Here is a 15731-nt window from a genome sequence, read left to right as displayed (position 1 = left end):
CATCCGTGTAATAAAAATGTGCCGTCCCCTTCTCGTACAGCTGTAAATAGCAGACAAGGCCCTTTTGGCAGCTCTGTTGATACGCAATATCGTCTTTCATATAGTCGCCACTCAAAGTCTTAATCTTCTCTATTCTTTCGAATCCTTCTGATGTTGTTGAGGAAATGAGACACGTGTTCTGAGTTTCAAGTTCAAGAGCCTGAGCTACCTAGGAAATCCACTGTCCTGTTGCCTTTCCCTTCCCATACAAACCACCGAACCTGGATGAAAAAAAATGTTTCAGAATAAATAGCTGAGCACACGTGTTGTGTTAATGTTTCATCAGACAGGTTGATCATTTATGCAATAGTCACGTATTAAACATGGCTTGTGTAAATTCAACATGGCACCATGAGTATTTGAACTAATACAAATGATGGAAATCGGGCTACAGGGCATATTGCATTGGCAGCCTCACTCTGTATTTTATTTTTACTCATGTACAATTGTTAAAAATTCACAGCTGGGATTTTCACAGCAGTTTTGTGTTGGATGCCCAGAGGAAGCTTGAAATGATGAGTCTGTAAATTCTAAGTAGACTCTTAAGAATAATGGATGTATTTAATCATTAGAGCCACTTAAGGCACAGTGCTCTGGCTGGGTTTTTAAGTAATGCTAAAATAAAAACAAAAAAGGGAAAGACTATGGGAAGGAAAACAAACATTAAAAAGCAAACGCGTCCCCTTGACTTCACTGTTTATGCTAAGTGTGAACGGGGTAGTTGCATTTTGCTTTTAAATGCAATTTGGTCTAGGAAAAAAATCCTAAACATGAAAATGTGTTTTCCTAGCCTAAATAATAGGTTTCAATACATTAACACACAGGTTCATTTAAGGCTCCACTCAGAAGGGTGGTTGGCCTCTATACTGTGTTCTAACTCAAAGGAGAGGAAATGTTGGTCCCGCCACAGTATAGAGGCCAACCACCAATCTGAGCTCATCCAATATTATTGAGGTTCAGTTTTTGATTAGTAAACTGCTTTCTGTTGTGTAAAAGTGAGTGTTGCAAATGATTTATTTGCTTTTATTTTGAGAAGAATTCTAATATATTTGCTTAGCACTTTATATTGCTCCCAGATACATGCTCCCTAACAGTGTTGACGGTAGATGTAAACACAGTGCTGCACAACTTTTTAACATAGTAGGCTGAAGATTATTAGTCATTATGCATACTTGAGAGCCAGATAATGTCATAAATGTCATATAAAGAAGTCCATGGAGCCCTTGAATATACTAAGTGCCATAAAAAAACCCACAGTTGGCCATCCATGTACTGTTGTAATGAAGTGCACAGAATGATTTCATAAAACTCACCAGCATATATTGGCCTTTCGTGTTGTGTCCACTTCTGGCTCAGTGTATTGTAGTAGTAAATTATACAGAGCTATTCCTACTCCTAAGGGCTGTGGCAAACAGGGAGACTACGCGGCGCCGCGATTTTGGTGAAATCTCAAGGCAACTTCCGCGATTTAGGAGAAATCGGTGCCGCGTATGCCATCCCATCGTCGATTTACATACTCGCCGGTGGGATGGTATTTCGGGGAGACTAGTCGCCCGCGACAAGGGAGATTTGTCACGGGCGACTAGTCTCCCCGTCTGCTACAGCCCTAACACTTGGTGGTTACTACTCCTAGTGGGTAACCCATTTGGGAACTGACCCTACTAATCATTCAGGATTAGCTCTGTCATCCCAGAGGAACCATAAAAATGAGACCTAGCTCTGCACTAGTTAGTCTTCAATCATGGTATCCCCCACCAGGCCCAGACAGGCAATCTGTAGATTCTGGCAAATGCCAGAGGGGCTGCTGTAAGATGGCACAATTTATTGGGACTGTGGGAGGTTGTTTGGGTCTGTCTGTACTTGAAATGCCAGGGCCTATTTTGAATTTAAGTTCAGACCTGTCCCCTACCCTAACTTCCCTGGAACTTAGTCCTAGACACATTCTTTTCTTCTTTGTGAGGAGATCCCAAGAGTGATAGAAAAACCCTTCTCTGAGTTACCGAAGACCTTTGTCTTGTGTGTATAGAAGATCTTATCAAATAAAGTGGGAACTTTATTTAGTGGGAGCTTCCTTTTTATCCTCTACAGACTCCTCTGAATCAGTGGCTCTTAGTAACAATAACATCATGGAAAAATCATACCATGCCAATTGGAAATTTATAGTAAAATATTTTTTAATAACTTCCTGCTTAAATCTCTGTTTCCATGAAATAAGTATGGGCTTCTTTGTCAATGTATGGATTCCTCCCAAGCAAGTTTTTTTTCTTAAAGATAATCCCTATAATCTAATTTAGAAAATCTGCTCTTTTCTGTGTTTTCACAGTGTATAATTGGGATAACATAAATCAGAGATGTACAACCTTTAGGCTAATGTCAGGAATGGTGGTTATACACCAGCAACTGCCTGTTGCCTCCATTTAATTAATTCTGCTTGTTACTGTATGCACAGGGAATTCTTTGGCCCAAAAATACACACTGTTTTTTATCCAAACTCTACCACTAGTGACAGCCGGGTGCAGTTGCAGTAAATAACAGGTTGAGTGGCCAAATTTGAGCATCTCTGCCAGCTGAACAATGTTGTTGGAGAGTACGCCCCATGTGCCTTAGGCCTTAATCCTCCAACTGTTGTTAAATTACTCACAGCAACCCAAGTTGTTCCTCCTTGGTTAAATACTGAATATTATAAAAAAATGAATCATACAATTTAATATTCCCTTTATATTCCCCCCCCATGTAATGTGACCTGACTGTGCATCGTCAAGCTGATAGGCTGACTCTTTTTTTTCTGTCAATCCATTCTCCAACATGTACAGACAAATGAAGACAGCCAGGAATCAGGTTGGGATATAACATCCCATTCCACCGCTGCTTGTCTATGAGCGACATGCCCCCCCCTCCACTTGTTTCTTGTGCGTGGGGGTGTGAGTGCAGGGGCGAGGTGGCCAGCAAGGCTACCTAGGGCACCCAGGCGGCTTGGCCCGCCCTGATACTGAAATACTGTCCCCCAAAAGTCAACCCTAAAAACAAGGTGTTGGGTATAACAAAAAAATATGGGTACTTCCTTTCTTGCTCTTCCTATATCCCACTATCCCCTCTTCCTGATCCATCCCTTCCTTTCTAGCTGCATTGCCATTTAACCTTCCTTGCACCCACCTTTCTTCTCCTGCCTACCCTTCCTCACACAGTCAGGGCCCTTCCTTTTTAATAAGTTTGAGCCCCATGTAAAGGTCCTTTTTACCATATGTTGTAACTAGTCCTGCACACATGCCTCTTCCGCTGGCTCCATTTCTGCTCACTTGCCTTGCACGCTGCAGCTCTGATATTTGCACTGATCTGGAACCAGACTTCGTTATCAGTAAACTCCCTGTCAATCAAAAGTTTAGAGAACAACATGTTTGACCACTTCTTTGTGTACAGGGTAGGACAATGTGACGCAGGCGTGGAAACCTTCTCCAAGCCCTAGAGAGAGAAGTGCGTTGGTTACATATTTCCACACCTAAAAAATTAAGTGTTTTTCTGGGTCATAAAAAGGCATTTTCTCTCTGACGTATGGGGCTCACAATCTCGGAGGAACATCACCAGACAGGTGTGGCACACTCCAGGGAAGGGCAGCCGTGCCTGCTATGGCAACCTTTATATTGACAACATCAGTTCTGGAAAGAGTTTCCTCCCCTGCTTGCAGCCTGGCAGCTTTAAATCAGAATATTGTTTTAGCATGGAGATCAGCTGCCTGCCTGCCTGGGTCTTACAAGACAATCCAGTGTCTCACTAAACATTTGTGAAGTTGATCTGTTTCTCAAACATTAAAGGAGAGCAGCCACTGTCTGTTTTTATAGTAGGGTGTGTTTGTGTGTGCGTGCGTGCAACAGTTATGGGCAACATCTGTGGCAACATTATGCCTTCTCCCACTACCAATGCTGCAGAAATGTTGTGTGGTACATCTGCTGCAACGTGTCTCCTACGCTGCATGTTAGAGGTGGACATCTTGCCAACATAGTAGTTATAGGGGAGGATGGTAACATGGCTCCTCCTCACACACAATGTGGTGCACAATAACTTTTGTAGTAATTGTCCAAATTATCTTCTTAAGGTACATACCACATCACAGAACAGAGGGGACTTGTAGTTACACACTTAGAGCAGAATAAACTGGAGGCCACCATGATCTTGCAGATTTATTTACACTCACCACTAAAGCTTCTCCAAGCTTGTCACACAAATTCCAACATAATGACCACTAATCAAAGCAAGGAATTGCAGGCCATTGGGCCCACTTGTTGCCAACCTTACTGCCTCTCTCTTCAGGTCAGGAGCTCCGTACTTTACAGTCCAAAGGCACAGGGGTCAACCCACAATAGAATTTCTATGGTCTGTCCAGTCTTAGTCAGGCACTTCTGGGGCACCGACTCTCACTGAAGCCTCAGCTGCTCAACCACCTGTCTGACCACTGTCTTTCACAACCTACAGTGATCTCCATGGGTCTAACCTATTACTAGCTAACCTAACTGTTGACTAACTTTGAGTACCTCATTGAGGTAGTAAACCTTAGACTCCCTGGCATCATTCACATTTGTCTTTTCATACTGGCCAAAGAGGCCATCTACTACCCACCTTATAAAGGCTATCTAAGGAAACCCCCATTAAGTGTCACAGAGAAGAACTTGCTCTAGGACCTTTTCAAGGAGTTCTCCTACTTAGCAGGGCCATCTAGTGACTGTAACAGTAACAACACTTTTTACTCATATTACACTTCTTATAAAATATCTACTTACACCCCATCCTATCCAGAGACCTAATCAATGGAGAACATGCCTCTCTCTGACATATTCAGAGGTGTCAAAAATGTGTGGGTCAAAAAATTCCTAATCCATCACTGGTGCATCTGATGCTCTTGGAGGGGCTTGGTGCAACTGCAGTACAGTCATTTGGCCCAGATCAAAATTTTTATTTTTTTTTATTCTTGTGTCTTGCCCCCACAAGAGACCATGTTAATAATTTAACATATTTGGGCACTAGAAAAATCGGTGGTACCCATTGGAAGAGCATACCAATAAAACTAGTAGATAACCAATGTCCAAAGATACTGCCAAGGTCTTTTTTTTAACCATCCTAAATATCTTTATTTTGGCCTTTTTATCTACATTAGAAAATAAGTGCAATTCGCTGGTTCAACTATGTATCTTGTGCTTTGAGGGCCAATATTTTCATTAATCATTTCATGCCTAAAGCTTTTAAATTGCTCTACTAATCATTAAATAATGAGGCTAATTGTCACTGCAGTACTGTAATCAGAGTATGTGAAGGAACACCAAGTATTGTACACAGCCCCAAGGAATATTGATATACTGATTGCCTTAGTTTCATTCACAAATGAGTTTATTAATCTCACCTTTCCAAATGGAAAAGAATTCAGTTGCTAATTTGATGTTATTTTTTTAGATAATGGGTTTAGAAAAAAGAACTATGGCTGCCAGTTAACCTTTTTGTCTCCAAGACTGACCTGATCTAAGAGAAAAACAGAGGTGGGCTTACAGGAAAGGGGCAGGGTTACCATAGATTAGGGCAGTGATCCCCAACCAGTGACTCGTGAGCAACATGTTGTTCCCCAACCCCTTGGATGTTGCTCTCAGTGCCCCCAAACCAAGGAGTTATTTTTGAATTCCTGACTTGGGGGAGAGTTTTGGTTGAATACAAACAAGATTTCCTACCAAATAAAGCCCCCTGTAAGCTGATAAGAGGCTGCCTAATAGCCAATCTTAGCCCTTATTTGGCTTCTCCATGAACTTTTATGGTGCTTGTGTTGCTCTCCAAGTCTTTTTACATTTGGCTCACGGGTAAGAAAGGTTGGGGAGCCCTGGATTAGGGTGTTGCAGAGGTGGATCTAAGGTGTGTCATTGAAAGTACTGGCAAGGCTCAGAGCCCCCGAAATTGCTGCTGACTAGCTCTATGCAGTGATTCAGTATACACTTTCTTTACTGTTCACTACAGGTTATATAGAGGTATATAAATATCATATGTGGAACTAGAGAGGGAGCAGTTTCACAATTACTTGTAGGTCCAAGACTTTTGTATGGACAGTTCTATTTATGGTAACCAGATCATCTTACCTAAGGTCTGGGTCTACCAGTAGTTTCTTTATGGCTGCAGAAAGAGAACTATATAGTAAAGTCTGTCTCACAGTAGAGAAAACCATACTGAACAGTTAATAGAGTAGAAGGAACTATATTGCGTACACAAAGGAACTTGCTTTGAGGCTGTGGTAATTTACTGATCAAGTCAAATTAGTTCTTTTATGAAGCTGACAAAGACAAAGTAGGGCAGTTATAATTCTGTTGCAGAGATTCCTGTTGCTTCTTTAGTTGTGCTTCTAACTGGCCCTAGTGTGTGGGAATGTAATAGGGATATTGGATTGTAAGCTCCACTGAGCTACTCATGCAAAGGATATAATCTCTGTAAAGGACTATGGAATATGTTGAAGATATAGAAATATAGGATAATAATGAAATTAAGCATTCTTGGGGGTTTATTGTTCCTCCTATTGTTTTGTTTTGCTTTTATCCCCTTCCAACGATCATCTTTTCAATCTTGTGTTAAAATTCTCTCTATAAAGCTTGGGCATGGCCTAATGGGTGGAGGTATGATCTGATGTTATTTCTGTGTAGCCAAAAGCTGGAGGAGCTCATAATGGCAGCGTAAAGGCCCTGGAGAGACTGACATAACTGTGGTTATCATGTGAATTCTACAAATTTAAAAGGAAACGGTCATCAAAAGATTGTTTGTATTTGTGCCTACACATAGGGGCAGATTTATTATGCTGCTATGTAAAAAATGGTGGCACGTCGGCAGGTTTCTCCGTGTAGAAAACAGCACAATTTTTTATGCATTTTTTCTTCTGCTGGAACTCGCGTGAAATAACGGTGTAAAATCTGGGGTTTGGACGGCAAACTTTTAGATTTGTTTTACACCGTTTTTGTTCAGCAAATTTCATTTTACACAGCATAATAAATAGGCCCAATATGGTGTAATAATTAGGGTTATGGTATGACCCGTTAAGAGCTCCAGCCAACAGGCTGGAGATAACTTTCTTAATGTTTTCTATACAAAGCCAGCTTAACTGAACAGTTGGTCGATAGACTGATGGCTGGATATTGTTTCCGTTTGATCTTCCACACAGACAGTGGCCTGAAATTGACCATTGCCAGATAGCACCTTTCTAAAATAGTTTTTTTCCTGCTATTAAAAAGTGTTATCTAGAATGCTTACAATGTAACTAAGCTTATTCTTAATTTGTTTTCTAGGTGACCTTTGGTGGAACGTTTATTGGCATTGGGCGTAAAACTCCAGACTGCCAAGGAAACACCAAGTACTTTCGCTGCAAATTCTGCAACTTCACATATATGGGCAACTCGGCCACAGAGTTGGAGCAACACTTTCTTAAGACGCATCCAAACAAAATGAAAATGTCCTCCGATTCTGGTAAACCTTCTGAGAAAAGCACCAATAAATCGAGCCCCATTCCTCGTTCTTGTGAGCCTGGAGATTTGGGAAAATGGCAAGACAAAATCACAGTTAAAGCAGCAGATGATATACCTGTTGGATATTCAGTACCCATTAAACCAGTAGATTCCTGCAGGCAAAATGGTACAGATGATACCAACTACTACTGGTGCAAGTTTTGTAGTTTCAGCTGCGAATCATCCAGCAATTCCAAACTGTTAGAGCACCACAGCAAACAGCATGGGGGAGGGAAATCAGAAAGCCCTAATTCAGATATGAATGACAAGATCTTCAGGGGATCGGTCATTAATCAAAATGAAATTACCAAAAGTTCTGATGAACAGCTCCCAACAAAAATAGAGAAAGGATTGGCTAAAAAGAAAGATGTCTCCAGTGTACCAACTGAGGATATAATAGTTACAAACTACAATTGTCAATTTTGTGACTTTAGGTACTCTAAGAGCCATGGCCCCGAAGTAATATTGGTTGGGCCACTTCTACGCCATTATCAACAGCATCACAATATTCACAAGTGTACTATTAAGCATTGTCCATTTTGTCCCAGAGGCCTTTGCAGCCCCGAAAAGCACCTTGGAGAAATTACTTACCCGTTTGCTTGCAAAAAAAGTAATTGTTCTCACTGTGCTCTCTTGCTGTTGCACTTGTCTGCTGGGGTGACAGGGAGCACAAGAGTTAAACACCAGTGTGATCAATGCTCATTCTCCTCTCCTGATGTAGATGTCCTCCTGCTTCATTATGAGAATGCACATGAAGCCCAGGCATGTGAGGTCAAGCAGGAACTGAATCACCAGCATGGGGCCGATGGGCAGCCGAGCATCAAAGAAAGCAAAGAACACTCATGTACCAAATGTGACTTTATTGTCCAGGTGGAAGAAGATCTGTCCCGACACTACAGGTATGGGCTATTATTTAGTTTTAATTTGCTCAAAATCCTAACTTGGGTTTAAATGTGCAAGATTATACTCAATATAATATAATCTGATAGACACCTGCAATACAGGTATAGGACTTGTTATCCAGAATGCTCGGGGCCAAGGGTGTTCAAGATAAGGGGTCTTTCCATAATGTGGATCTCCATACCTTTAGTCTACTAAAAAATCAATAAACCATTAATTAAACCCAATAGGATTGTTTTGCAACCAATGGGGATTATTTATCTTAGTTGGGATCAATTACAAGGCACTGTTATATTACTACAGATAAAAAGGAAATCAATTTTAAAATTTTGAATTATTTGATTAAAATGGAGTATATGGGAGACAGGCTTTCCGTAATTCGGAGCTTTCTGGATAATGGGTTTCCAGATAAGGGATCCCACACCTGTACTAATAATCTAAGGGGACTGAGATAGCACAGCTTTAGTAATTAAAGATATTAAGTGGCACTTTTAAAACAATTGAATTATAAGCAAGGAGATCAGATGGATTGAGTGGCTACAACAGGTAGCTTTTGCCTTTGACAAAAACTCTTTACCTTTATACTTGGCAATGATAACAAATATTCACCTTGCTTAAGTATATCTGCATCTATGTTATGATGTTATTAAATTCACCTGTATATGACTTTCAAATTGTTCTTTACAAATCCATTATATGAATTTAAATCGTAACTTAAATGTTCACCTTGTGAATTTGATAAAGTTTCCATTAAGGAAGGTACTTTGTGAATTTTGAGATGTAGGCTCCGTATATGCAGAGTGACCTGGCTAAAAGCTAAAATGCAGGCGGTTGCCACCGGTTGAACAATTTCAGGCTGGGCAGAACAAAACCCGAGGGATCAGACCTAATCCCACTGCTCTTTAATTTGTTTATTAATCCTGTTCAACTTTAGGTATTAATAGGAGTGTCACAGTTTTTGCTGATGACATATTATGTAAAGTAGCCAAGTCTGAGCAGAATGTTTTATCTCTGCAGAGGGATTTAAATAAATTGGGGGAATGAGAATATGAAAGACACATTTATTGAAGCAGTTCCACATATAAGGTTATGAATTTTAGATGCAGATGCATGGTTTATATATATAATGGGACTTTAGCAGTTATTGCAGAAGGATTTAGTGATATTAGTAAATGATACAGTTGATAAATGGAAAGCAGCTGCACCATTTTACATTTTAAACGGGGATACATTCACAGGGATCGAAGGTTTAGAATGTCATCTGCAATGTAAAATGCTCTTGGGGTACAAAAAGGGAAATTGAAAATGTAAAGGCAAAACAGACAGTAGATCAAATTAATAATAATCGTGGAGCAAGTTGACCATGTATGACCAAGGGTTTAGTCTAATATAGGTCAGATGTATGGGGCCACTTTATCAGAAACCTAAATTTCCCCTAGATTTCAGTGAAATATTAAAAATTCTTATCCTACCATTCTAGTCACTTCTTCAATAGTTCCTCTGCAGCAGACTCAACTTGTTTTTGTGTGTACCGCACTCACAGGACTTAATGTGATCAAAAAGTATTTATTGGTGTATGTATGTGTATATATATATATATATATATATATATATATATATCCATCCTCATTAGGACCTTTCTCAAGGAATTGAGATATATATATATATATATATATATATATAATACAGTCCAGAAGAACGACACTCACAGGATTTATTTCCTCACTTGTGTGATTATTCCCACTTCACAAGCCAATGCCTTCCATCTTCATCTTTCAAGTCCTTCCCTCTCCAACTTCAAAACACATACAATGTATCTACCTGAATTAGAAGACACAGGACTAAATATTAAGAAGTAGCACATTCTGCATTTTGAGATTTTTTTTAAAGGGGTTGCTCACTTTTAACTTAACTTTTATTATAATGTAGAGAGTGATAATCTGGGACAATTTGTAATTGGTCTTTATTTTTCATTGTTTGTGGCATATAGCTTTTTATGTAGCAGCTCTCCAGTTTGGAATTTCAGCAGCTATCTGGTTGCTAGAGTCCAAATTTGCCCTAGCAACCAGGCTTTAATTTGAATGAGATACTGGATAATTAATGGCCCAAATATAAAGGTGAGTAATAAAAAGTAACAGTAACAATAACATTGTAGCCTTACAGAGCAACGTTTTTTTGGGCTTCCGGGGTCAATGACCCCCATTTGAAAGTTGGAAAGAGGCAGAAGAAGAAAACAAATTCAAAAACTGTAAAACATGAAAATTGAAGATCAATTGAAAATTTGCTCAGAATAAACTATTCTATAGCATACTAAATGTTTGCTTAAAGGTGAACCACCCTTTTAAGCAGTGCTTGTGGCCATCAAATTCTTGAAGATGGGCTCCCTTATGGCCACCCCTTCCGGTGCCATAAGATTCAGTATTGGGGGAAAAATAAAATCATTGCCCTAAAACTAAAATAGCACAACTATCAAAAGCTTATTAAAGTTATATGATCCTTAGATATATAACTACATAAGGCATTGAAATAACTATTTATGTTAACTTTTATTTCTAATGGTTGGGAGGATAAAGCTTAACTCTTTCTTTTCAGAGCAATGGATGAGGCATCCATGACTGTTTTTCCCTCCTTGTACAATGTGCTCGTTAAATGTTTTTTTACCAAGCAGAGTTAAAACCTCTAGGGATAGCGGAGATATAAAGCATGGCATATGGCAGATAATTATGCCGAGCTTTTATGTTGGAAACAGCTATATTTTATCTTCATGCTTTTTTCTTTAGTCTATTACCACCTATTAATATGAAGCATTGCTTGTAAGATATCTTCATTATCAGGGGGATACAAACATTTTGTAGTAATATATAAAAACAGACATGCTAATGTACTGAGATACAGCATATTTTTTGCATGCTGTGTTATGGGGTGGCCTACCTTATTTAATTTAATTTAGTTTATCCCCAATATGCAATGAAAGACACAAAGGGGGTTACTTATTAAAAGCTGAGTTTACCGTTTTTCTCAATTCATTAAAAAAACAGAGCAAAAAAATATATTTGCATATTTTTTAAATCTTGTCGAATAGATTTATTTAAAAAAAGAAAAGGCCACCGTAAAAAAAAAAAAATCAGTAAGTAAAAGCTGGCAAGGGTCTATAGAAGTCAATGGGATTAGTCGCAAATGAATGGAGCAATGTGATAGTGGCTAGCATGCAAGTATTTTTTTTCATGAAAAAGCACAAACGACAATTCGGTTTGAATTTTTAAAAATGCAAATAGTCATTTTTCTCCTTTTATCACAAATTTTAGTCGACATCTATTTGTGATTTGTCCAAGCATTGCCGTGAGTTTCCTATGGGTCATATTTATGATTGTGTCTTCACATAAGTTTCCTAACTTAATGCAAAGTTCCAGTAATGATTGCCCAAGCCAGAAGGCTCTAAGTTTTCACTATTGTGCACTACATTAACCCTAGTGTAAATTTTTGTAGATTTTATCTATATTTATATATATTTTTATGAACTAGATCACAAAACTAGATCATCATTCAAGTGTTTTATTGTGACAACTGGGACATTTTGATACCTTGTTAAATAGTGGAAACAATGACCTATATTTATCAGCTTAAAGAAGCCCGGTTTAGCATTTTCATGTTATTTGGGCAAACTCCATTTTCCTTGTAATATTGAAAAGGTGCTACCTAAACGCTATCTCTTAAAAAAGGGCATCCTTTGCTGTCTAGATTTAAGTATATCAAATCCAAAGCACAGCTCCTTTTCCCACAAGTGGAAAATTGAGGAATAGTCAGCATGAAGCATATAATTCTTTATCCTGCAAATCTCTTTGACAAAAGAACAGTCGAATATTTGAGCAAAATCTGCTTTTAGAGAGAAACCAAATTATAGCTTAACACTTAAACTCCTCATTGTCACTTATATATACCATTTTAGGTTTATACACCTAAAATCGTACAAAGGTAGTATACAGTGATCCCCAACCAGTGACTCAGGGGCAACATGTTGCTCCCCAACCCCTTGGATGTTGCTCTCAGTGCCCCCAAACCAGGGAGTTATTCTTGAATTCCTGACTTGGGGGCAAGTTTTGGTTGAATAAAAACAAGATTTCCTACCAAATAAAGCCCCCTGTAAGCTGATAGTGTGCATAGAGGCCCCTAATAGCCAATCTTAGCCCTTATTTGGCTCCTCCATGAACTTTTATGGTGCTTGTGTTGCTCTCCGAGTCTTTTTACGTTTGACTGTGGTTAACTAGTAAGAAAGGTTGGGGACTCCTGACTTTTTTTCATTTATGGCAAATCCAACATTCTTCTGTTATATTATAACATAACGCATTGTTCTCAAACTCTGTCCAAACACATAAGAGGCTATGAAATACTGCATCAAAAAACAAAAACAAAACAAACAAAAAAAAAATCGTTGCTGGATTTGTTATTTCCTGCAGTTATTGTTGCACTACTATTGCACAGAGTCATATAGTTACTTTTTCAGAATGGAAGGTAGTTGTTCTCTGTGGTTAGATTTGATAAGATTTAGGACTTTTAGAATGTGTGTATAAGTTTGTTTTCAGAACAAAGATGGGAAAAACCCACCGGTAAAGTTTCCATTTCCCCAGGTTTGTTGAACATCATCTGTGAACATCTTAGAAAATGATGACAAAATGTAATACTCGTTAAGATATTTCCTGTTGTTTTAAATGAGTAGGCACGGTGGTTACCATAACACATACTTCAATGATACGTGTGTAGTTGTTACATAAATAATAGTTTCACAACATTAGTTGTGGTTTTATTTTCCCACTGAGGAGATCTACTGACATTATTCAGCATAATCATCAATATACACAAAACGAGTTTTTGTGTGTGAGCAACCAGGTTTGAGGCAGGAAAATCAGATTTTTTTTTTTTAATGTCACTAGATCAATTTGTAGCCAGTTCAAGAAGTCAAATATTTCCAAGTTAGTCATATTATTCATAAGCAATGTTGCTATTGCAATTATTTGCAGAAATCATTTTCAAATTTTTTGTTGTCTTTCAAGTAAAAGAATAAACATAAAATGGTATTTATTGTGTCTCGCACCAAAACAGGATTATGCAGAAACATATTATTTGCCTCAGTGCAGTAACCCATAAGTCAGTGTTCCCCAACCAATGGCTCGAGGGCAACATGTTGCTCCCCAACCCCTTGGATGTTGCTCTCAGTGCCCCCAAACCAGGGAGTTATTTTTGAATTCCTGACTTGGGGGCAAGTTTTGGTTGAATTAAAACAAGATTTCCTACCAAATAAAGCCCCCTGTAAGCTGATAGGGTGCATAGAGGCCCCTAATAGCCAATCACAGCCCTTATTTGGCAACTCCATGAACTTTTATGGTGCTTGTGTTGCTCCCCAAGTCTTTTTACATTTAACTGTGGCTCACACGTGCCCTAACTGGTAAATGGCATATCAATTAATTTTGGAGACTGTGGCTCACTAGTAACGTTGGGGCCCCTTCCCATAAGATGTCACTGGCCTCACTCAATAACCTCTGTGGTTATCATTTTATAATTTGGAATTTGTATTAATCATTCATATTTAAATTCTCATTCACCAGAATTAAATGTATAGGTTCTAAGGGAACAAAGATATAGAATAGACACTAACTTCACTTAAAGAATAAGTAAACCTTTTTTTTCTATCAGTAAAATTACTCAAAACAGCCTCCAGAATTACCTACCTTTGTCCCAGCATTCTCTCTGACCTGGTTCCTCAGTCAGAAGGTGTTCATTTTTCTTTGCTTCCTTGTGCAGCCCCGTGAAGCCCCGCCCCCACTTCATGTTCAGTTCTCTCTTCAATTCGACTTCTGTTGTCGACCTGGAGAGCCTTCTGCGCATGCCTGGAGGCAGCAGGAGCCAGTCTGCATTAGCAGGTTTTTTTTTTGGATGAGAGAACTGAACAGGAAGTGGGGGGCAAAGCTTCACTCTGCACAAGGAAGCAAAGAAAAATGAACACCTTCTGACTGAGGAACCAGGTCAGAGAGAATGCTGGGACAAAGGTAGGTAATTCTGGAGGCTGTTTAGAGTAATTTTACTGATATAAAAAAAGGTTTACTTATTCTGTAAAATACCTCACACTACAAAGAATGCAAAAGCCAGAAGATGGGCTTTATTGGTCTTTCAGGGGAGAGGTGCAGGATGAACTGAAAAGGCCCATGTTGAAGAATTATGTCTAATTAGTCTATCGGATGTAAAGTCTGGTTATAGAAGTACAAAGTAGAGAAATATTTAGTCCCAGTGGGTGTAGCATTTGATAACCATTAAGCAACTATCTGCATATGACAGACTTCAGCAACAAAGGGAGGTCTTAAAGGGGTTGTTGTCCTTTTTTTCCAACATACACAATTTAACAGTTCACTTTAATAGAACAATGCTTACCATATACATGGTTAACAAAAAATATACATCTGAAGAGATATTCATCCCTCTGCTGACTCTTCACTTCTGAATAAACCTTGTACTGGGGGCGTAAGCGACCCCTATAAACACTACAGTTGCTTTTATATTAGTCTATATGATGTCATGCATGGTATTGCCAGACTTAACTCCTATTGGCTGTGTCTCCTGTCAGTCTGAAACTGCTTCCTGTGACAAAGTGCTGCACATCTAACATAACAGTATGTTACATTAGTGACATGCACAGTCTGTTTGGTGCACAAACAGTTGGTTTAATAGGAAAAAAGAAAGGGCAAAGCCTGGATGTGATAATGTAAGAATAAAGGGAGTTCTAAGTGTCTCAGGTTCAAAATAGGCCACTCCCATCCCTTCAGAAAACTGATCGGAGAGACAGAAGGACTGATTTAACAGGTATAAAAAGTCGCTTTTACAGAGAGCATTTTTCTATGAAAAAAGTAAAAAGGCCAAACACGCTGAGAGTATTGTTGGTGGTTTATTAAAATGATTTGGAAACTGAAGGTGAACAACCCCTTTAACTACTGTTTTTTTTTTTTTTTAGGTACAATTAAATGTTGAAGGTTTGAGTGCAAGTTTGAGCAGGCTTTGGTCTATGACATTTACTGTAATACAGCTTATAGTGGGTAGTGATTGGGTGCCCTCAAGAAATGTCTTGTGGGTCAGAAAGCAATACATTTATGTTGAAGGAGATATTAGGTTTTGCTTTATCAGGCTCCTAGTTTAAAAACTCTGATCACCTACTTCTAGTTGCATAGTTTTTAATTGAAAGAAGATCTGCTCCACTTGATATCTCTCTCATTTATATGAATTTATACTTTATGT

The 15731-nt window shown here is 38.8% G+C and overlaps 1 protein-coding gene across 6 annotated transcripts in view; it reads left to right on the top strand.

Annotated features, from left to right (window-relative positions):
- trps1 (transcriptional repressor GATA binding 1) overlaps nt 1-15731 on the top strand; it is a 181891-nt gene that overhangs the window by 74760 nt on the left and 91400 nt on the right. For 5 of the 6 annotated variants that reach the window (XM_031904006.1, XM_002940009.5, XM_031904005.1 and 2 more), the window contains one exon: nt 7338-8452. In XM_031904006.1, the coding sequence (XP_031759866.1) occupies nt 7338-8452 (1115 nt within the window). The remainder of the gene's footprint in view (nt 1-7337; nt 8453-15731) is intronic. The other variant, XM_018095170.2, reaches the window with a different exon arrangement.

This window comes from Xenopus tropicalis, chromosome 6, assembly GCF_000004195.4.
Source record: "Xenopus tropicalis strain Nigerian chromosome 6, UCB_Xtro_10.0, whole genome shotgun sequence".
Lineage (NCBI taxonomy): Eukaryota > Metazoa > Chordata > Amphibia > Anura > Pipidae > Xenopus > Xenopus tropicalis.
Note: the sequence above shows the minus strand (reverse complement) of the source record. Positions and strands in the feature narration are given on the sequence as shown.